Raw genomic sequence first — 22384 nt, 5'->3', positions numbered from 1 at the left:
TTCTTTTTTCAGAGCCTTTAACTTCAGAATATTTTTCAAGGACAGATTAAAAGACAGAATTACTCCACACTAAGACTTTAGTTCAGTATATTGTTTAAAATAAGAAAATGTACAGTCATCACACATACACAACAATGGTAAATTTTAGATATAGACAACAATTAAATATTATGTACTTTATTAAGAGTGTTTATATAACACAACATTTGGTTCTAAATTAACACGTCAGTTTTAATTAAAATATTATATCCCAGATGCCATTGTAGATGATAACTAACTGAACAAAGGAAGGCCTTGAGACCCAGGCAACTGACACAGGATTTAGAAATAAATAATATACATAAGCCAGGCGTGGTGGTGCACGTTTGTAATCCCAGCATTCAGGAGGCTGAGACCAGAGGATCATGGTTTGCAGACAGCCTCAGCTACTTAGTGAGGCCCTCTGCAACTCAATGAGACCTGGTTTCAAAATAAAGAATAAAAAATAGGGCAGGGGGTGTAGCTCGGAGGTCGAATATCCCTGGGTTCCATCCCCAGACCCGCAAAAAAAAATAATAATATAGATAAATAAATATTAATAAATATTACAGGTAAATAAATATTAATAAATATTATAGATAAATAAATAATGATATGCAAACTTAAAGCAAAACACAGTATATAGGATAAGAAAATAAGTAATTCATTGCCATCACAGAAGAGAAGCAGATTAATTAATCCAGAAGATTTTAATAGGCCGTGATAAATATCTGAAGGGTATTCTGAGGAGAGAAGAAAGAGACCATTAGTAAAAGAAAGCACCAGATATATTTGGAGATTGAGAATATCTTTATTTACTGGAATGTAAGGGCTAGGCATGCAGGTTTGGATCAGAATATGAAAGTCTTAAATTCTGTGGTTAGGCTTTTAGAATTTATGGGCAGCACAAAGCCATTGAAGACTGTTAAAGAGCCAAATTGGATGACCAGAATTCAAGTGCTATAAAATAAGTTTCATTTTCTTCTAAGCAGGGGACGTTCTCTAACCCAGGTATTCATGTTAGTGTAGTCTAGCATATAGCTGTCTTTGAACAAATGAGTCTCTTTTTTTAAAGAACATAGTAAGTAACACTGGAATATTCTTAATTATTTTGTAAATGAGCATTATTATAAATTCATAGGGCTACAGAAATGTATACTGATAAAGTTTAATTCAAAATCATTCCACAGTTTGACTTTTTTAATTCTCTTTCTTATTTAAAGACAGCTAATGCATAAAGAGAATACAGCTTTAGTTGACATTTATCTTTTGCTAACCAGGGTTCTCTTTGGAATACTAACTTGTTTCTGTATTAATGTGCTGTAGGACACAATAATACACAATCAGGACAAGCCTTTGTGGGAACTAAGAACATCAAGGGATATATCATGGAACAGAGCATATAGTACCTCCTTTCTCCTGAATTAATGTGAATAATTAACACAGCCAGGTCAACAGAAGGAAATTGTTTGTGGGGATTCAGCTAGTCTGTGTCATTGTGAATTGATTGTATACATATAAGCCTTAAACTGCTTTTTCATGGTGGACACTTAGTAAATATTTACCAGATCAATAGGTATCAAGATAAATAGACTCTGCTGACAATGTATTTATAGTAGATTGAAGAAGACATGTTTTATACAGTACGAATTCAATAAAGGAAACAAAAGCCATTCTATGTACACTTTCAATAGAAAAATAACTAGAAATTAGGTACTGACCAGAAAATTTGTTATGATTTGGAGAGTATATTGGGGCTACCACTAGAATTTTTTAATTTAAACATTAGTCACCATAATGGTGATCAGAAGTTACAAAGCCACAGCAGTCAATATAGATGCCTTCTAGTATGCACGAGCACACTAGAAAACCAAATTTTGAGTGTATGGTGCTTCCATTATAACTTCAAACTCTCATGTCTCCAAGATCTTGCTTGCCAGAAAATGAAGCAGGAAGATGGTTATCTCTTTATTTCCATTATCCGAATCTTACATGAGTGCTTTTAATTAGCTAAGCAAACTTCTGTATCTACTGCCTTGACTACAAGAGATCTAAAAAATAGCATTTTTACTTGCAGTTCATGCAATACAGGGAGACTCATATAGGCGGTGAGAGTAGGTTTTGTGTACTGATTAACATTCTTTGCTTTAGTAGGGAACGGAAGAATTTTCAGGAAGAAAAAATAATTGTTCCTTTACTCTTATGGATTTACATCCTAGAAGGACAGAGATTAAGTGACTACTTTCATTGAATTTAATTTCCTTTATAATAAATAGGAATAAAGTGCTAAGAAAAAGTAAATTTGTGGGATCTGATCTAGACTGATAGTGTTAGAGGATGGTGTTTGCTCACCAACAAAGGGACATGTAAGCTTGGATCTGAATGGGTGGAGAAAGTAAAGAAGATAGAAAGGTATGTAAGGAAAAGGCCTGACATTAGAAAAATAGTAAAACATTGAAAGAAATGAAGGATAATATTAAAGTCAAAATGAAGAGAATGATGGAAGAGAGTGGCTGATGGCCACTGTGTGGCTGAAGGTGAGCCTACTGTTGCAGGGGAGGACAGACCATAAAGGTCTTGTATATTACATTACAGATTCAGTGTTTTGACTTCAAAGGAGTAATGATTAGAGAGCAAGGGCATGGAATGATCAAAATAGTGTTTGTAAAACAGATCTCTATAAACAAATAGGACAAGACCAATTAGATCTGAGTTTATTGGGGAATATTAGTGAAATATTACTAGGACTTGGTTAATGGAATATGGAAGACTGAGGAAGAAAGATCTAGAAGTTTCTGACTTGTAAAAGATATCACTAGAACTTAGTTGGTTAACAGGTTATAGAGGACTGAGGAAGAATGATATAGAAGTTTCTCACTTGTTTCTTGCTTACATTGCTAAGTGGATAGTTGGGTCATGAAGGAAAAAGAATAGTAGAGGGATTAATTGGAGGGAAGCACGTAGACTGTGACTTTCATTGGGACGTGCTAGGGTTGAGCCTGTGATACTTAGAGATGCTGAGTAAGCATCTGGGTGGATTTGAGTATAAAATAGTACAGCATTCTGGTTTGGAGAGGGGAAACCACGGGAGTGGAAATGAATGGTAAAAGAACCCATGAGCAAGTTTTAAGAGCTGAACTAGTTAAAGATTGGATACAGCAAGATGAGCCAAAAAGCAAAAAGGGAGCCTCCAGAACGCTGAGGTAAATTCCAGGGAGTACAATGTCAGAGAGGCCAAAGAAAAAGTGTTTCAAGGAGAAGGGAGACATCATGCATACTCAGTGCTGCTGCAAGTGGTTACACAGTGAGAGCTACAGAGTAGCTGTTTGGCAGCATAGAAGATGTTGGTAACCTGATATAGAAGTTGTATCATAGCCAGATGTGGTGGTACAGGCTTGTAATCCCAGTACTCGGGAGGGTGAGATAGGAGGATCACAGGTTCGAAGCCAGCCTTAGCTACTTGGAGCCTTCCTCAGCTACTTGGTGAGGTCCTTCACAACTTTGTGAGAACTGGTATCATAATAAAGAATTTTAAAAGTCCATCTGGAGATGTAGCTCACAGGTATAATGCCCTTGGTTTCCATCCCTGGTACCACAAAAAAAAAAAAGAAAAAAAACTATATTATTCACATGGGGAGGAGCAAAACCTAAAACCTAAATCAGGTTGATCAATGAGTATAGAGATTAAAAATTCAAGTATAACTATCATTTTTGAGAAGTGAATTTATATACAAAAAGAAAATGAATAATATGTAGGAAATAATATCCAGAAAGGTTAACACATTCTTTTCTTTTCAAGGTGGAGGTGATATGTTAATATTCTGTGGGAACTCTTCAAGAGACAGACAGACAGACAGACAGACAGAGAGAAGAAAATAACATTCATTAGTTATACATATAAGAAGGAGAAGTGACCATAGATAATAGAAGAGTCTAGAGAAGTCAAGAAGCACTGGAATCCAAAGAACCAGTGAAGAGATTTTTATTCTATATGAGGAAAGGTACTTGTGTTATAACTAAAGGAAAGTTGAAATGATAGGTCTGATTTGGTGCAAATGAGTTTATTAGGTGCATGATGGAAAGATTTCTCTATAAAATTTATTTTTGTGGAAGTTTTCTCTGATGTCTTGTATCTTTTATGAAGTAGATATGAAGGTCATTCTATGAGAGTTGAGGGTAAATGAGATGGTCATAGTTGGGGAGAAGTAGACATTTTCTTTTATATATATATTTTATTGGTGCATTGTAGTCATACATCTTAATGGGATAAAAGATGGTCGAGACATACATGCACACATCACCCAATTAGCCTTTACTCAATTCCAGCCCCATTCCTTCCTGCTCCCTCCTTCCCATGATTGGCTTAGTGATTGACTTCAGTAGATATGATTGTTTAAGTACATCATGTGCTTTAGAGAAGAAGTAGACATTTTCTACTAGAAACATTGTGTGACCTGTAAGAACAAAATGACTAAAGAAATTGTAGGATTAGGTGTGGTGGCACATACCTGTAATCCCATTGCTTGGGAGGCAGAAGAGAGTTACAGATTTGAGGCCATCTTGGGAAGATCCTGTTTTAAAATAAAAAATAAAATTGAGAGAGGGTGTAGTTCAGACATTTAAATTATGAGTGACATGACATGGGGCATTTTCTGTATTTGGCCATTTGTATTTCTTTTTCTTTTCTTTTTCTCTTTTTCTTTTTTTCATTGTTAAAATTTATTTATTTATTTATTTATTTATTTATTTATTTATTTATTTATTTATTTATTTATTGTGGTACTCGGGGTGGAACCCAGGGGCATTCTACCTCTGAGCAACACCTCCAGCCCTATTTTTTATTCTTTATTTTGAAACAGGGTCTCACTGAGTTGCTGAGGCTTGCTTGGAACCTGCACAATCCTTCTGTCTCAGCCTCACAAATGCTGGGATTACAAGCATACACCACCGCGCCTAGCTTGTATTTCCTTTTCTATAAATTATTTTTTCATCTTTTTGGTTCATTGTGTATTAGATTTCACATTATATCAGGGTAATTTTTTCTAATTAGTTTTTTATTTCTATTTGTTTATTTGTGAGTTTTCACCATGTAGAAGTTCTATCAATTTATTTATGGTCTCTGCATTTGATGTCTTACACATAAAAGCCATACCTACATTATCCATGATTTCTTTGAACATTTTTAAATTGTTTTATTTTTACTATTAAACTCTTTTACTATTAAATCTACCTGGTACTTACTACAGATAATACTGCGCCCATCATCTCTTTCTAAGTATGCCCAGTTTCTTCCTGTTGATCCTAAATTTGAATGGATATGACTCATTTACCTGAGTCAGTTTATGAGCTTTCTGTTCTCTCTTCCTGATCTTGCTGTTTCTTCTCTGGTTAGGTGCTAGAAATTCAAATAAACCATGGTGCCATTGTCTTATGTGACAGTATCATAAATGTCACAATTGAGCGTATAGAGCTTGTGTGTGTGTGTGTGTGTGTGTGTGTGTGTGTGTGTGTGTGTGTGTGTCTGTCTGTCTGTCTGTCTGTCTGTCTCTGTTCATGTGTGTGTGTTACTGGGGATTGAACCCAGGGCATTCTACCTCCAAGCTATAATCCCATCCTATTTTTTATTATTAATTTTGAAACAGGGTCTCACTAAGTTGCAGAGGGACTAAATAGCTGAGGCTGGCCATGGACCTGCAATCCTTCTGACTCAGCTTCCCAAGTACTGGGATTACAAATGTGTGTCACAACGCTTGGTTTATATGGCTTTATTATAAATATCATATTTTAAAGAAATAGTTTGTTAGTCTGCCTTATATACCAGTCAGTGAATTATCTAATGCTGTGCTTTTGTCTTAAATCATAAATTTCTTTGTATTCCTAGGATCTTGCATATAATAAATGTATGTTTTTACTTAACTGACCTTCTCTTTGATTCTTTAAAGCTCATTCTCATGTTTCATAAATTTTTAGAAGGTACTTTTCTTCAGAATATAACTTATTTAGTATAGTAATGATCATGTGTAGCATGAAATAATATCATAAGGCCAATTTTATAGTTAAATTGTATATAGATGGATAAAAATATTGCTGTATTTTTCTGTAAAAACTTTGACCCTTAAACTTATGTGTATATTAAAATAGTTTGAAACATTCATTAGATATACATTCAGGAACATAGAAATATATTTAATATCATTAACTATTTGAGAAAAAAATTGAAACCATGACTAGATACTGCCACACACTTATAACAATGACTAAAATTAAAAAAATTAATGACAATTTTAACTGCAGGCAAGCATAGGAAGCAACTGGAACTATTGCTGATGTAAATACAACGTTTCAGCCACCCTGGAAATGGTTTTCTAGTTTTCATAAAGTAAAATACACATTTACCATAAAGTCTCTATTTATAATTATCCAAACTGGAAACAACCCAGATGTTATTCTGTGGGAGATTAGATTAGCAATGTGATATGCCCATCCATACCGTGGAATACTATATGGCAATAAAAGAGAATGAATTACTAATAAAATTACTAATAACAACTTTGATGATTCTTAAAGGCATGAAGCAGGGTGAAGGAAAACCCTCTGAAAAGTATATACTGTTTCATTCTATTTATAAAACATTCTTGAAGTGGTGAAAAAAACAGATCAGTAGATGCCAGAGGCTGTAGGTAGGAAAGGTTAAAGAAATGGCACAAGAGACTTTTTTTTATGAAGGAAGTGTTCTGTGGCGTGATAATGGTGTTGATTGTGCAAATTAACATGTGTTAAAATTCATAGAAATGTTCACCAAAATATAAAAATATTTAACTTTACTATATGAAAAATTTTAAGTAAGATTTTTTAAATTGCAAATCCCTGTGTTTTGTCCCCCAAAATTTCAGCTCCAATGTATTGTGAGCTAGGTCAGATCACAAATGGAAAATTCAAAGATTAAGAATGAATAATCCAGACAGATTTTAGGGTTGCTGTCATATGTCATGTTTCTACTGAACTACTTAAAAAGCAATTTACAGAATATTCAAGAATAAAGATAAAAAAAGTGACCTTTACTCCCGTGTGGTGATGCACCCTTGTAATCCCAGTACCTGGGAGGAAGAAAGGAGGATTTCAGGTTTGTGGCTTGCCTCAGCAACTTAATGAGGCTCACAGCAACTTAGTGAGACCCTATTTTCAAACGAAAAAAATAAAATAGAGCGATAGTATAACCCAGAGGTAGAAGGCCCTTGGGTTCCATCCTCAGTAACAAACAAACAAAAAAAAGAAATGACCTGCAGGCGCCTCCTGGATGCTGACAAGGACCAGAAGGATGCACTTGGTGGCCACTGCAGCTGGCTGAGTGTGGAACCTGCGTGGTTAGAGTAGAAAGTGCTATGTCAGCACTCCATCTCCACTTGTTGCCTTCTGGAAAAGTCTGGCTGCAGTTATGTACTTCCTTTGTTTAATTTTTCCTGCATCATTGGTGCCACAGCCGGCATGCCCAAGTCCTTCCTTAGTTGGGGTCATCCAAGTAATCTACTATTTCATTGTAGGGGGGCCCACAGAGAACAGACTTTGCCTGAAACAAACAGTAGTCCAGCAGTATGATTCGTACAGACTTTCTCTAAACAAGGTTTTAGATTCCAGGTGTCTACTCTTGAATATTAGAAAAGAAATGAAGTAGGTAAACTGTTCTTTCCCTACTTTTAGCCTCTGAAAGAGCTCCCTTTTGTTTTAGCAAATACTCAATAGACTTTATCGCTAAGTCTCCCCCTATTCACCAGCACTTTTAAGAAGACTGAACATAGTTTTATCTCTTGCCTACCAAGAAAAAAGTTAAGGCAATACTGTACAAATATAGTTAGTGATAATGTGTGTTATAAATGATTTCTACAGCCGGGCATGGTGGCACACACTTGTAATCCCAGGATTTGGGGAGGCTGAGACAGGTGGATTGAGGTATACAGCGAGCCTCAGCTACTTAGGCCCTTTGCAACTCAGTGAGACCCTGTTTCAAAATAAAGAATAAACAATAGGGCTGAGGGTGTAACTTGAAGGTATAATGCCTCTGAGTTCCATCCCCAGTACCGCAAAAAAAAAAAAGAAAGAAAGAAAGAAAGGAAAAACTTCTGCAAGCTAACCACACTACACAAAATTCAAACAAAAGCTAGAACTCTGGTTCCCTGAAATCTCACTTCCTGCCAATATAGTGGTTTGTACATAAAAATATGGGGAAATTTTTAGATAATCTTGTTAAGTTGTTGATAATGAGCTTTTTCAAGATTATTAACAAATAAACACATCATGTGACTTCCAAATGGAAGCTTTGAAGATACATTTTTTTAATTGGTGCACTATAGTCTCACATCATAATATAGATCATGTTGACAATGGCATATATTCACACAGTACATACCCCCCCCCAGCTTCTCCTTTTCCCTCTCAATACTGAGTGTCCAGGTCAACAATGTTATATTCACGTGTATGCACATAGTCACATGTAGCTTTTCCATGAATAAACCTCAGCATTCGTCCTCCCCTACCCTTCCTTCCTGGCTTCACTGAGGTTTCCCCTCCATTATCTGGAGTCCTTCTGGTATTCCTAATACTCCTTAGCTTGACCATATTAGAGAAAACATATGTCCCTTCTCTTTCTGTGCTTGGCTAATGTTTGGCTCAGGTCTTTGATTTTGTAGAAATATCAAGTTTCCATTAAATATATCAATTTCCCATTGAAATTGGAAGAAGGTAGTCTTTTGTGAACTATATGTGTAATTTGTTTGTACTTTTAAAAGGCTCAAAATGAATCCAGCATGGTGACACATACCTAGATTCTCAGCAACCTAGTGAGACTCTGTTTCAAAATAATAAATAAAAAGGTTTGAGCATGTAGCTTGGGGATAGAATGCTCATGGGTTCAGTCTCCAGTAAAAGACAGACAGACACACACACACACACACACACACACACACACACACACACACACACACAATGTATAAATTGTTGTTTACTTAGTTGGCCACTAGATGGTGGTGTTTGCTAAATTTTTTACCTTCAGTTGTAGATTCTAGAGAGTTAGTTTCTTAGTTAACTACTGTGTATAGTCTGGGCTAGAACTCTGAGTCCCTGAACTCTCACTTTCTACCAATGTAATGGTTCTTACATAAAAATATGGGGAAATTTATAAAAAAAACTCTTAAGTTATTGATAATGAGCTTTTTCAAAGAATATTAACAAATAAACACATAATGTGATGCCCTGATGGAAGTTTTGACTATACAATCCTTTGAAATGTTAGTCTCAGATCTTTGATTTTTCAGAAACATTTTATCTATTGTACAGTGAGTCTTCCGTGAATTGTATAAATTCTCTTGCTGTGGCACTTCTTTAGATTGCAGGTATAGGTACTAACTGCTATGTCTAGGCCCAGACAAGGTTAAAGAGCAGACACTGGTACACAGGCTGGTTGTAAAGTGAGCCAAGACATGTGGTCAGTGCCTTCTCATCAAATTCACTGTGAATTTATCTCAAGAAGAACAATGCCAGATATGCTGCTGCATTGCAATGAGGAATCCTGATGAATTTAGGAAGAGGAGCAAAAGATTTTCAGGCAGTGGGTATGGAATAGAAAATATAAAACCCTAAGTAGGTATGAATTTGTCAGAAGAGACTCCAAGGAAGCTGGACATGGTAGTGCAAGCTTGTAATCCCAGCATTTGGGAGGCTGAGACAGGAGAATCTCAGATATTGGACAGCCTTAGCTACTTAGGCCCTTTACAACTCAGTGAGACCCTGTTTCAAAATAAAGAATAAAAAATAGTGCTGGGGTGTACCTCAGAGGTAGAATGCCCATGGGTTCTATCCCTGGTACTAGAAAAAAAAAATAGAGAAAAGACTCAGAAAAAAAAGGAAAAAGTGAGCTATTGTGGCTGTCTCTGAACTTTCCTTTGGGACATAGATTTATCTCTGTGTGTGTGTGTGTGTGTGTGTGTGTGTGTGTGTGTGTGTGTGTGTGTGTGTTACTGGGGATGGAACCCAGGGGCATTCTTCCTCTGGGCTATACTCTCAGACCTATTTTATATTTTATTTGTAAACAGAATCTCACTAGTAACTGAGGTTGACTTTGAACCTACAGGATCTTTCTGTGTCAGCTTCTGAAGAACTGGGATTACAAGCTTGCAGCACCATGCCCAGCATTATCCATATTTTTAAGAGTATTTTTGGAAGGATATGAAAATGATAATAATTACTGATTGTTAGAAGGGACAGCTGGACAAAAGAGATACTTGCTTTTCACTTTATTCCTTTTGAATTAGTGTCATGTTCTGGTATTACTTTTTCGATTGATGACAGAAAAATGATTTCTGTATAAAGCATTACATACTATGATTTAGTCATACTCTGAGATACTGAAAAATAATTTTATGTTTTTTTTGATAAACTCATTCAACAGACAAGTTAAATAATAATTTGTTCTAATACTAATTCTAATAATTCTTTGGTGCTTTCTTGGTGTTTTTGCTAGGTGCAAAAGTCAAGAAATAAGCAAGTACGAGAATTATTCCCAGATGGTTTTAGTATTCATCATGCAGGAATGCTCCGACAGGACCGAAATCTGGTTGAAAACTTGTTTTCTAATGGGCATATCAAAGTCCTAGTCTGTACAGCTACGTTAGCCTGGGGTGTCAATCTTCCTGCTCATGCTGTTATTATTAAGGTAGGAGCTTACCTTCCTTTGCTCATGGATTTGTGTGTGTCTTAAACCTCTGGATTGATTTATTTAGAAAAATATTTTTATTTGGCTGTTTTGTTGACTTTGAATATTATTTATACAAAGTCAGAATTATTTTCTCCAATAAGAATTTAATTTATATTGTGAAAATTTAACTATCACAGATGATGAAGGGATTAGTTAAAGTATGCTTTTGAGATCTTGCCATATTTGCCTAATTTCAGTATTCGGCTCTTCAGGATTATATTTGTGTGTGTTTATGTAAATTTTTATTAACTTTTCCTCACCTAGGGAACACAAATATATGCTGCAAAAAGAGGCTCTTTTGTTGACCTTGGAATTCTAGATGTCATGCAGATATTTGGCCGGGCTGGACGACCACAATTTGACAAATTTGGGGAAGGAATCATTATAACAACACATGATAAACTCAGCCATTACCTCACTTTGCTTACTCAGCAAAACCCAATTGAGAGTCAGTTTTTGGAAAGCCTTGCAGATAACCTAAATGCAGAGGTAAGACCTAATCAGTAAAATGTTGTAATAGAATCATCAGCTTTAATTAGAATAAAATAGAGGTTGAGGTGGTTGCTATTTTGTAATATTAAGGAATATAGCTTATGCTATATAGTCATAAGATGAAATAAGCAAAATAGCAATATTGTTGTTAACTCACAGCAATATGAAATGTGGGCAACACAACAGACAAGAACTCACTGCTAAGTGACCATACATTTTATTCATGAAGTTTCAGAACTGATTAGAAGTCCAAACCAAACTATACAAACCAGAGAAACAGAAATAGCAATAACAACCAATATTTGTATTACACTTTTGTGGTGTTTTTATGAGGTTTATAAAGCATGTGTATCTTCCTTAGTTCATTTGATAAACTTTGTTATGTAAAGTTTGATTGCTTAAATTTAGCTAGAATATAATTTGATGTGTGTTTGTCTTTTATGATAGTATATAGTATTTTATATGCTTTTACTGGTGCCTTACAGTCTCACATCATGTCAAGATTTAAATAAAAGACCTGGAAAGCCTAGATCTTAACTGGCAAATAAAATAAGCATTCTTAAAATTTAGAATATATATGTCAAACATTCAAATAATGTTTCTTTTTTTTTCTAACGTTTGTAATTATTTTAAGTATTTGACACTTTTCTACGTGAGTACCCTTTCTTTAAAGTTGACTCAAATAAGTTTTGAAAGTAGGTAGGATATAAAAGGAAATACTGACAGTCATATTACCTGTGTGCAAGTCTATATTGGCTACTTCTTAAACAGCTTATAGAGATTTCACTCACATTCTCTTCATGTATTCACAAGTGTCTTTAGAAAATGAAGAGCAAACTCACTATGCAGTTCCCTCAAAAAGCAGGTAACCCAAAAGGGGAGAAAAAAGTCATGAAAACACTGTGCAGTAGTACTGGAAGCAACTTGTTAAGTTCTATAGAAAGGTTTGACAGTAGGAAAAAATACATTTGACCCCACTCTACCAAGAAAGACTTTATTCTTGAAGATGATAAAACTTAATCTAAGTTCAGAAAGATAGATAAATTTTAGAATATGTGATTGGAAGTTAGAGGAAATAGCATGAAAAGCAATGACTTCTCTTCACAAAATTATAGGACACTAAAAAAGACTGGGAAATAAAATTTGACTCCAAAGAAAATATTTCTCTTGTAGTTCATTTTCAGTCCTTGTTGTCTACCATGATTTCATGGTTAAAATAATTAGGTCTTCTGTCAACAGCATTTACAATAAGGGGAATATTTATGTCTATTATTGTAAAATGATAGTACTAGTAACAGAGAACTGAGGGACCACAATTAGACTCTGCTGGGTACTTTGTATATGTTTACTTTTCTCAGTACTAAGGTGAAGGAGATATTATCATCAGAGATGTGTAACTGACCCACCGTTCCTAAGCTATAATTTTTGGAATTAATATTCAAACTCAACTCTAGTTTTAAACCTTTTCTCTTTATTGTAGTTTAGATTACTACTATCTTATATAAAATACAGTAAGTTATACAAGAATATATTTTTCTACATTAGTACTTTGCCTTCTTCTAAGGCCTGGACTAAACATTACCTAAAAATGGCCAGAATTTTTATAACTTTTACAGTACAAAAGCAAGATTCTCTTATAAAACTTTTCTAAAAAATCAAGTCAGAGAGTACTAAATCTTACTAGTTAGAATTAATTTCTTGAGTGGTTTCCATAGGTGTTAAGTACAATGTGATATTATGCAGAGCACACAAACTCAGGGAAATAATGCTCTTGTACTCAAGAAACTCTTAGGGACAATAAAATAAAATCAATGAAACTTTCGTCTAAATAAAAATAAATCACAGCTCATAAGTTAATTTTATATTCATAAAATATTTACTAGATATGTCATTTTTAGAAAACTCAACTAATCAAAAGCATAATTCTATTAGCCAAGCATAGTGGCACACGACTATAATCCCAATACTTCAGAAGCTGAAAGAGGAGGATCATAGATTCAAGGACAGCTTCAGCAATTTAGCAAGACCCTGTTTTAAGAAAAGAAAAAGAAATGGGGTTTAGCTCAAGGATAGAATACCCCTGACTTGAATCCTCCGTGCCTAAAGAAAAAAAAAAGCATATTTTTATTTAGTGATATAATGGGCATTCAAATAAGGAAGCATATAGTTTGAAAATTTTTTGCTAATATCATGAAATGTATCCATTGCTGAACTTTCTCATATCTTGGTCTACTAGAATAGCTCCCTAGTGAAGTACATTTTTCTGTTAATGAAACAAACTCCCTTAAGCTATAATTGAATATGAAATTAAATTTGGTAATCTGTGGAAACCAAGTGTGAAATTAGTTTATAACATGAATCTATACTGTGTTCTGAAGGTAATTGTTTCTTAATTCTTTAGACTCCCAAAATCTTTCAAGACCCTACACTGGTAGTAATCAACATAAAGGTCATATTAGGTTAGGAGTGTTGCCTCTATTAAAATATTTCATTTTATGAATATCAATTTTGACCATTAGTTTAGAAGAACCAGAGAAATTATTATATTCAGTATAGTTTTAATGCAAACATTTTATGAGATGCCTTTGCTCACTGATGCCTAATAGGGCTGATTCTGTTATCCTAAAGGTCACCAATCCCTCTCCTACATAAAGCCACTTGATTTGGCACTGTGAGAAACACTGAGGTATGTGTGATGCCTATTAAAATGTGTTCATTAGACATTACTGGAGTCCTACTCTGTGCTAGACCTTATGATCCATACTTTAAAATTATGTTCACTATTCTGTACCCTAACATACATTTTCTACAGAGTTCCTCTGTCTCTCAGGATGTTGAGAGGTGATATTGTACAAAAATTTTGTTCTTGGTTTTAAGGCCTCCACAGTCTGACCAGCCTTCCCAATTCTTCTGGACATGGGTCTGCTACCCTAGAAGACTATTACTGTACTCACTTTACCTATGAAATCCCAAGTTTCTCACTTATAAGGATAGTCTCATTGGATTGTTATGATAATTTAACAAATGTCTATACCTAGTTGGTATCCAATAAATTTTATAATGATACTGTTTTATGATAGTACCTTGATACTCAGCTCCACCCTGGCTTACTATCAGCATTGAAACAGCTGTATAAATAAATAAGTGGTAGTACATGTGTTTTTCACTCATTTACTAATGTAGTTTACATATAGATATACATAAATGTAACTATGCACATACACGTTCATCATGACTCTGTTTAATTTTATGTGGTTTCAACCAGTTTTAAAAACACACTGTACTGCACATAAACAACAACCTTAAAGACTAAAATTTAAATACATGAACTAGATATAAAGTGATACTTGAGTCTAAGGGGAATTTTATTTTTCTTAATGGAACAGAAAGCTCTATCACACTATACACTAATTCCACTTTTATAAGTTTCACATGTTAAATGTTTTCTTTAAAGCCACTTTTTAATGCATGTTATGTACAGGCACTGTGGATATTGGACCAGAAAAATCATCCTAATTAGCTACCTATGTCTCACCTCCAAGACAAGGAAACTTTTTGAGTCCGTACTATGCTATTATCAGCATATCTATTGTGCTGTATGTAGTATACAGGATTTAGACTTACTATAATTACTGAGATGAATGAACAAATTTCAGACAGATAATATGAAAAAATACTTGTTTTTTTTTTTTTTTTTGAAAAAAAAAAAAGACTCCTCTAATTAAGTAGCCACTAGGGGACAGCAAACATTTACATTTACAAGGAAATCTTTATTTTTGTCACTAGGTGGCATTCAAAGATTAGTCTCAAAAAATGATGTGCAAACATAAATTTACATTTTTTTTCTTCATAATCTCTTCCCTTTTGGTTAGATGACTTGTTTTATTAAGAATTTTTTTAGGTGTGTGTGTGGTACTAGGGATTGAATGCAGGGGCAATCTATCTCTCGGCTACGCCCCACCCTTATTTAGTTAGTTTTATTTTAAATCAGGGCTTTGCTAGGTTGCTGAGAGTCTAGCTAAATTGCTGGTGCTGACCTTGAAACTGGACTCCTTCTATCTCAGCCTCCCAAGTCCTATGATTCAGGTGTGCATCACCATGCCCAGGTGACTTGCATTTCTCCATTTAGTTTTTGATACCTACTTCCTCCTTTATTTTAATCTCATCACTAGTAGCATTAGGTAATTATTAGTGCTTATAAAGTATTCTACACTTATTGGTTATTTTTAAAATAACATAAAAAGGTCATAAAGGAACATTTCAAAGTAATCATGAGGTCATATAGGATATAGGTCATATGTCATATGACTTGATACAAATTTAGCTGTCAAATAATGGAATCACAACAGAAAATACTATCAACTATTAACCATATCATCAAACTAGTTTTATTTACCTAAGCATACTGAAAAATGCTTAACTGTTCTATTGTAAATCTTTAGGAATTGCTAAAAACAACTCCCTTTTTCAATCCTTTTTGTTCTTGCTGCTTTTTATTTTGTGGAAATTGTAGGAAATGTACATATTGTAGGAAATGTACATATTTACCTATATTGCAGATGGCTTAGTCATTTGTAAATAAACTACTGGAAATTTAGAAGTAGATACATAGAATCTCCTTCATTGTATATTTATTTTGGCATTGACCCTTAACTCTTTTGTGTAACAAGTAGTATGATGGAATACTGTGGTGAAATGTATATATTGCACTATCTCATTTTTAATTAATTAAACACAGCTAAGCATCCACTCTTTGTTATGTTATGTTTAGTTTTGTTTGTTGCTTAGGACTGAACCTGGAACCTTGTGCATGATCATAACACTGAACTACCCCCAGTCTATCCATATATTTCACAAAATTAGTTTTATAGAATTAAAAATGTAATATAAATTAAAATGAACATGAGGAATTTTTTCAGCTAAGGGTTCAAGTAAAACTTTACAACTGTAAAGTTTTTCAACTTGAGTGAATTTTTAAAGTAAAATGAACACCTTAAGTAAAAGCAATTACTTGCTATAAATTCACTGGTTGATGGAATACATTTTTAAGAAAATATCTCATTAAAATTTTATTATATCATTGTCTAATAATTATTTTTATTACACAGATGTTATATTTCTTTTCTTTTTTTTGTGTGTGGGTCTGGGGATGGAACCCAGAGGCATTTGACCTCCAAACTACATCCCCTGCCCAATTTTTTATTCTTATTTTTGAAACAAGGTCTCATTGAGTTGGAGAGGGCCTCACTAAGTAGCTGAGGCTGTCTGTGAACCAGGATCCTCTAGTCTCAGCCTCCCAAATTGCTGGGATTACAAGTGTGCGCCACCACACCTGGCTTTATTTTCATGTTTTTAAATCATGTTTTAAATCATGTTTTAAACCTTTTGTTTGTTTTTAAACCTTTTGTTACATTCAATTAATATATCACACAGCTTCATTAAGAGTCTATATTAAACATACTTCTTTTTTCACATAATCTAAAGAATTGTCCACTGTGTTTTTTGGTTCAAATGTGTAAATACCTGTTTTTTCTATTGGTTGTTTATATAGAAAAACCCACTTTTTCTTGTTGTATGACTTCTATAAGTTTATGTACTGATATATATAAATCCCAATGAAATCTGCTTTGCTTTGCAGAAAATTGCATTTTTCATTGTATTTATATCGTATATTTACACTAGCAAGCCTCTGAATGATTATCTTTAGCGGTAAAACTAATATTGTACCTTCTGTGCTTTTGATGATATAGCACAGAATCATGATAAAGTGAGATAAAATTAATAATATTGTGTTATTTTTAGTCTCATAAACTTACATTTAAAAGTTTTAACAAATAAAACTAAAACACAATGTTTACTGAATAAGAAAAAATAACATATGCTTTAAAAGTCCTTAATGCTATGTAGAACGAGACTCCATAAAGAGGAAAAAAAACAATCAGATGCCATAATATTAAGTAAGTTCAGTTTTGGAAGACAGCATTTCTAATGTATTTTCTCAGTTAAATAGTCAGGATTGATTTTTAATTATTTGGGGAAGTCATTTTCATTGATTGTGCTTGACTGCTTTTAAATGCAGCAAAGTGTTCTGTTTTAAAAACTTAACCTCTGGCAAAATAGTTCTTGATGTAATGTTTATGTTTGACTATAATGCATTACTTTAATTTATGTTGTATTTTTGATTTGCAGATTGCTCTGGGAACCGTCACTAATGTAGAAGAAGCAGTGAAGTGGATAAGTTACACTTATCTTTATGTACGGATGAGAGCAAATCCATTAGTGTATGGCATCAGTCACAAAGCTTATCAGGTAGGAAACTCATTTATATATATAAAAAGAGACACCTGCACGATCTTTTGGGTTCTGTAATCTTTTTATGATATGAGGATAAATATTTGCTACTCTTACCTCATCTGAAAAGAGTTAGGGACCTGGAAGAAAAATAAAGAACATTGATCTTTTTTTAAAAACAGTAAGGAAAATTTAAATTGGTCCCCTGCATTTATTGTGCTTTATTTGAGTCTTTTTTTCATTGATACTAAGTTAATATTTATATTAACATCTATTTATTTTTTAGGACTATTTCCATTTGATACTAATATTTTGACGTTTCCTTAAGCTATGATAAATTAGTTTTAGAATAAACCAGTCATGAGGAAATTTATAATTTATTTTCTTGTAATAAACTTATGTTATAAAACCACCTCTTATCACATCCCTTCTGTACCCTATTTTGAACTTAAAAGGTAACATTAATGAGTTTGGGATCTGTTTCAGTAATCTATGTGTATGCCTTGACTGAGAATTAGATACACATGATAGCAGCTCTTCCCCTGAACTTTAGAGGTATGTGGTCCATGTGCGTTACAGATTCTATGAGATCTTGTCTTTTCTTTAGGACTCTGTTTTATATATTGTAAATGCTTCCTAATTATAGATAAAATGCAGTTGTGGTCTAATGAAAACATTATTTCACTATCATCATATGGATATCCACTTGTTTAAAGTCAAAATTATTAAAGCATTAAATTTAACTAAAAATTATAGTTTTTCTGCATTTACTACTAGAGAGAAACGGAGGAGAGAGAGGCCAATCTTTTGGGGGTTTTCTTTCACTTTCATTTCTTATATAGTAAATTTTACAGTGATAAAGTTGGAACTTAAAACTTAAAGGATAAAAATAAGAACAGTAACAACAATAAGTTTTGAAGCTAATGATCTGAAATCATTAGGTTTTCATTTTAGGATTTCCCTAGATAGAATTCAGCTACCCTGGTCAGGTGAACTTGGTGCTAATCATCAAATGGATATCTTGTTTTACAGCCAGATTGTTCTGCTATAAAATATTGTTGCATTATAACAGGTAATCTCACATATTTTTAAACAGTATGGCACTAACTATTCTTACTAACAATATGGGCATTTTGACAGTTGTCAAGGGCACTTGAAAATTTTCTGAAGAGATAAGAAAAACCACACAACATATATTTTTTTATAGGGTTAAGCCATCTTGATTCTTAGAATAAGATAAATATATCAGTTGATTTTTAAGTACTAGGTTGATATCTTAAGTCATTTTATGTAATGTAATAGTTTTATAGTATTTAAAAAACTTTTATGTGGGTTTTCAATACAAGAAAGTGATTTTTTTCTAAGATATATAATTTTACTATTTTCATATTTCAGTGCCTTAACCTTTTTTAACATATATTTTTATTTTATTGCACAATATAAATTTGTAGCCACAGAACTCTTAAGGACCCTCACAGATCAGGTAGTTTAGCATATTTAAATGATCTTTTTAATGTGTGGTTGCTTTCCTAAGATGGACCTGATACATATAAGATATCACTTGTAGCAAACATTTAAGATTTTATATATGCTGATAGGACTCCTGATGCCACTATAATCATCTGCAGTTGATTTTCCTTTACTTCATTTTTCCTACTTTAAAATTTATTTTATTTGCCATAAAGATTTAAGTTAAAACAAATGGTAGAAATATTAACTCATTAGATTTCTGAAGTGTTTTATACTCCCTCCACTCTTTATTAAAAGTCTTATTTTACCTTATTGCTCATGACTAGAGATTAATCTTCAAGTCTTGGATATGTACATATATGATGGTGTGTGTGTGTGTGTGTATACAAATATACTTAGACACACAGACATCATAACAACAAGAATATTTGTTAATATCTTGTGTTAAATAACATAATTTCTAAGTAGAAAAAGACTATAACTTAAGTAATAGTTTCAAAATATAAAAATTCATTGCTAACTTCATTTCACTCTTTGCTGGGAAAATGGTTTCTCACATAGACAGTTGTGAAAACTGCAAAACAAAGAAACTCTGTTTTTAAGAATATAACTGCATGTATTTTTTGTACCTTGACTTTGACAGGGAAAGCATTCTTGTCATCTTGTCTTCAAATAACTGATAAAATAAGAATATGGCCTAAATCTGATGAAATAGGAATATAGTTTAAAATTGCTATGTATTTATAGTTGGAAGGAAACTACAATATTGGCTGTCTCCCTCCCCCCCCCCCCCGATTCCCAGTCTTTATAATCTTAAAGATTATAAGACTATGTAAGAATTTTAGATTCTAGAATATTGGTATTTAGAGAGATTGGTGATTTTAATAAATTTTAAAATTTTCTTTAATGGAATAAAATCTTTTTTAGTTTGTTCTCTCTCTCTCTCTCTCTCTCTCTCTCTCTCTCTCTCTCTCTCTCTCTCTCTCCTTATTTTCCTTATTTATTTATTTATTTATTTATTTATTTATTTTATTTTATTTTGTTGTACTGGGTATTGAACCCAGAAGCATTCTACCTCTGAGCTACACACTCAGCTCTTCTTGTGTTTTGTTTTATTGAAACAAGGTCTTACTAGGTTGCTGAATGTCTCTATATTACTGAGGCTGTACCTGAAGCTGTGATCTTCCTGTCTCAGCCTTACAAGTACTGAGATTATAGGCATATTCCACTATCCCAGCTTCTCATTATTTCTTAAATGTAAAAAAATGTTCTTTGAAAATTATAAAAAGTCAGCCAGGCATGGTGGGGCACATTTGTAATCCCAATATTTGGGTGGCTGAGACAGGAGGATCCTGCTGGTTTGAAGTTAGCCTCAACTACATAGCTACTTAGTGAGGCTCTCGGAAACTTAGTGAGACCTGGTTTCCAAATAAGAGGTCTGGGAGTGTAGACCGAAAGTAGAAAGCCCCTGGTTCCAACCCCAGTATCGCCAAAAAAAAATAAAAAATTAAAAAATTAAAAAGCCAATGATCCAGCAATCACAATTCTGAGTTTGAGAAAAGAAATGAAATCCAAAAGAAATAGTGTGTCCAACATTTGTACTGCAATGTTAATATGGCATTGTTTATGATTGCCAAGAAATAGAAGGAACCTAAGTGTCCATCAACTGATGAATGGATAAAGAAAATGTGACACATATACACAATGCTGTACTAGTCAGCCATAAACAAGAATGAAATGCTGTTGTTTGCAGCAGTATGAATGGAAGTAGAGATCATTATGATAACTGAAATCAATCAAGGACAGAAATGCAAGTACCAACTGACCTTACCCATATACGGAATCTCAAAAATTATCTCATAGAAGCTGAGATTAGAATGGTACCTACCAAAAGCTGGAGGGAACGAGGTGAGAGAGGGATCGGGAGAGATTGATATAACTTACAGTTGAGGCATAAGTAGTTCCAGTGTACAATTTTATAATAGGGTGGCTATAGATAACAATAATGTGTCGTATTTCAAATGTTGTAAAGAAGGATTTTCAAAGTTTTTACTGTAAGATATGAGAGATGTTTTAGGAGACAGAGATGTTTAACATTAACGAAGGTATACATTATCAAAACATCACATTACCCCACTAATACATATAATTTTCATATTTCTTTGTACCAGTTAAAATAAATTTAATTTTTAAAAAGTATAACTAAAACATCAAGAAAAAAAGTTAAATTTATATAAATCTGTTTGCAAGTGAGGATTCTTTAGAATTCAAATATTTATATTTCTTTTTTGTAGATTGACCCAACATTAAGAAAGCATCGAGAACAGTTAGTCATTGAAGTTGGACGAAAACTAGACAAGGCTCAGATGATTCGTTTTGAAGAACGTACTGGATATTTTTCCTCAACTGATTTGGGTAGAACTGCCAGCCACTACTATATTAAATACAACACCATTGAGGTATTATACCGAGAGGAACAAATGCAAAAATATATGTGTTTCTACATGCAAATACCTTCCAAACTTCAAAATATATCAATAATGCAAAATAACAAAAGCAACATATAGAACAAAATATATTCAGTTTATATGAACTCATCAATATATGCTCAATTAAACAAGAAAAAAATAAGACTTTAGATAGCAATGAGATTTCTTCAGTAATACAAAAGGCTCAGCTTATAGTAAATCTATGTTTTGAACTTATCTATCATTTGCTTATGCATATGATACTTTTCTGAAGACACTTTCAGGTACTTACTAGTTTTTTCCATCTTTTCCAAGATAACCTTATATTTGTAATAACACTAAGATGTCTTTAAAACCGTGTGATGGGCATTATCTCACAAATGTAATCTGTTAATTTGATGCAACGCCTAGACCTCCACTCCTTCCATCACCTGCTCTCACACCCCTCATTTCTCTACTTCATAACCTTACTCATGTGTCTAATTTCTAGTTTATGATTGCAAAACTGTACCCTAAAGCTGTATGCACATCTTTACAGGAGCTCTCCCTACTTGACAACTCTGCCTTCATTCTGTATGGCCTTTGATTTTTTTTTCCACCCTAGTTCTTGACTTTTATATTTCCTTGCTATTAGTAATGTGAGAATCTTCAGATTATATATTTTCTAGTTACTTTCCTCTGAATTTTATGATAGATTATCAGTTTATTTGGTGAATAGTACAAATTTCCATATGCTTATGCCGAGGCAAAGACCAGAATGTTAATGATAAACTCTGTAGACCTCTAATATAAATTGTACTAACTATGCCTATGTTGATCTATACTTCTGAAGGTATTTTGTAGCTGATTTTGTTTGGGGTGTTTTTCAGTTATTAATTTTTTGGGGGGAGAGGGTGGT

General features: G+C 33.4%; 1 protein-coding gene across 1 annotated transcript in view; it reads left to right on the top strand.

Annotated features, from left to right (window-relative positions):
• The window catches only part of ASCC3 (activating signal cointegrator 1 complex subunit 3), a gene marked incomplete at its 3' end in the record, with an annotated part of 321972 nt that overhangs the window by 157318 nt on the left and 142270 nt on the right, over positions 1-22384 (top strand). Inside the window, exons 14-17 of the mRNA XM_080700024.1 lie at positions 10532-10723; positions 11030-11254; positions 17447-17566; positions 21313-21477. Of these exons, the coding sequence (XP_080556150.1) occupies positions 10532-10723; positions 11030-11254; positions 17447-17566; positions 21313-21477 (702 nt within the window). The remainder of the gene's footprint in view (positions 1-10531; positions 10724-11029; positions 11255-17446; positions 17567-21312; positions 21478-22384) is intronic.

This window comes from Muscardinus avellanarius (genome assembly GCF_963383645.1).
Source record: "Muscardinus avellanarius genome assembly, chromosome: 8".
Lineage (NCBI taxonomy): Eukaryota > Metazoa > Chordata > Mammalia > Rodentia > Gliridae > Muscardinus > Muscardinus avellanarius.
Note: the sequence above shows the minus strand (reverse complement) of the source record. Positions and strands in the feature narration are given on the sequence as shown.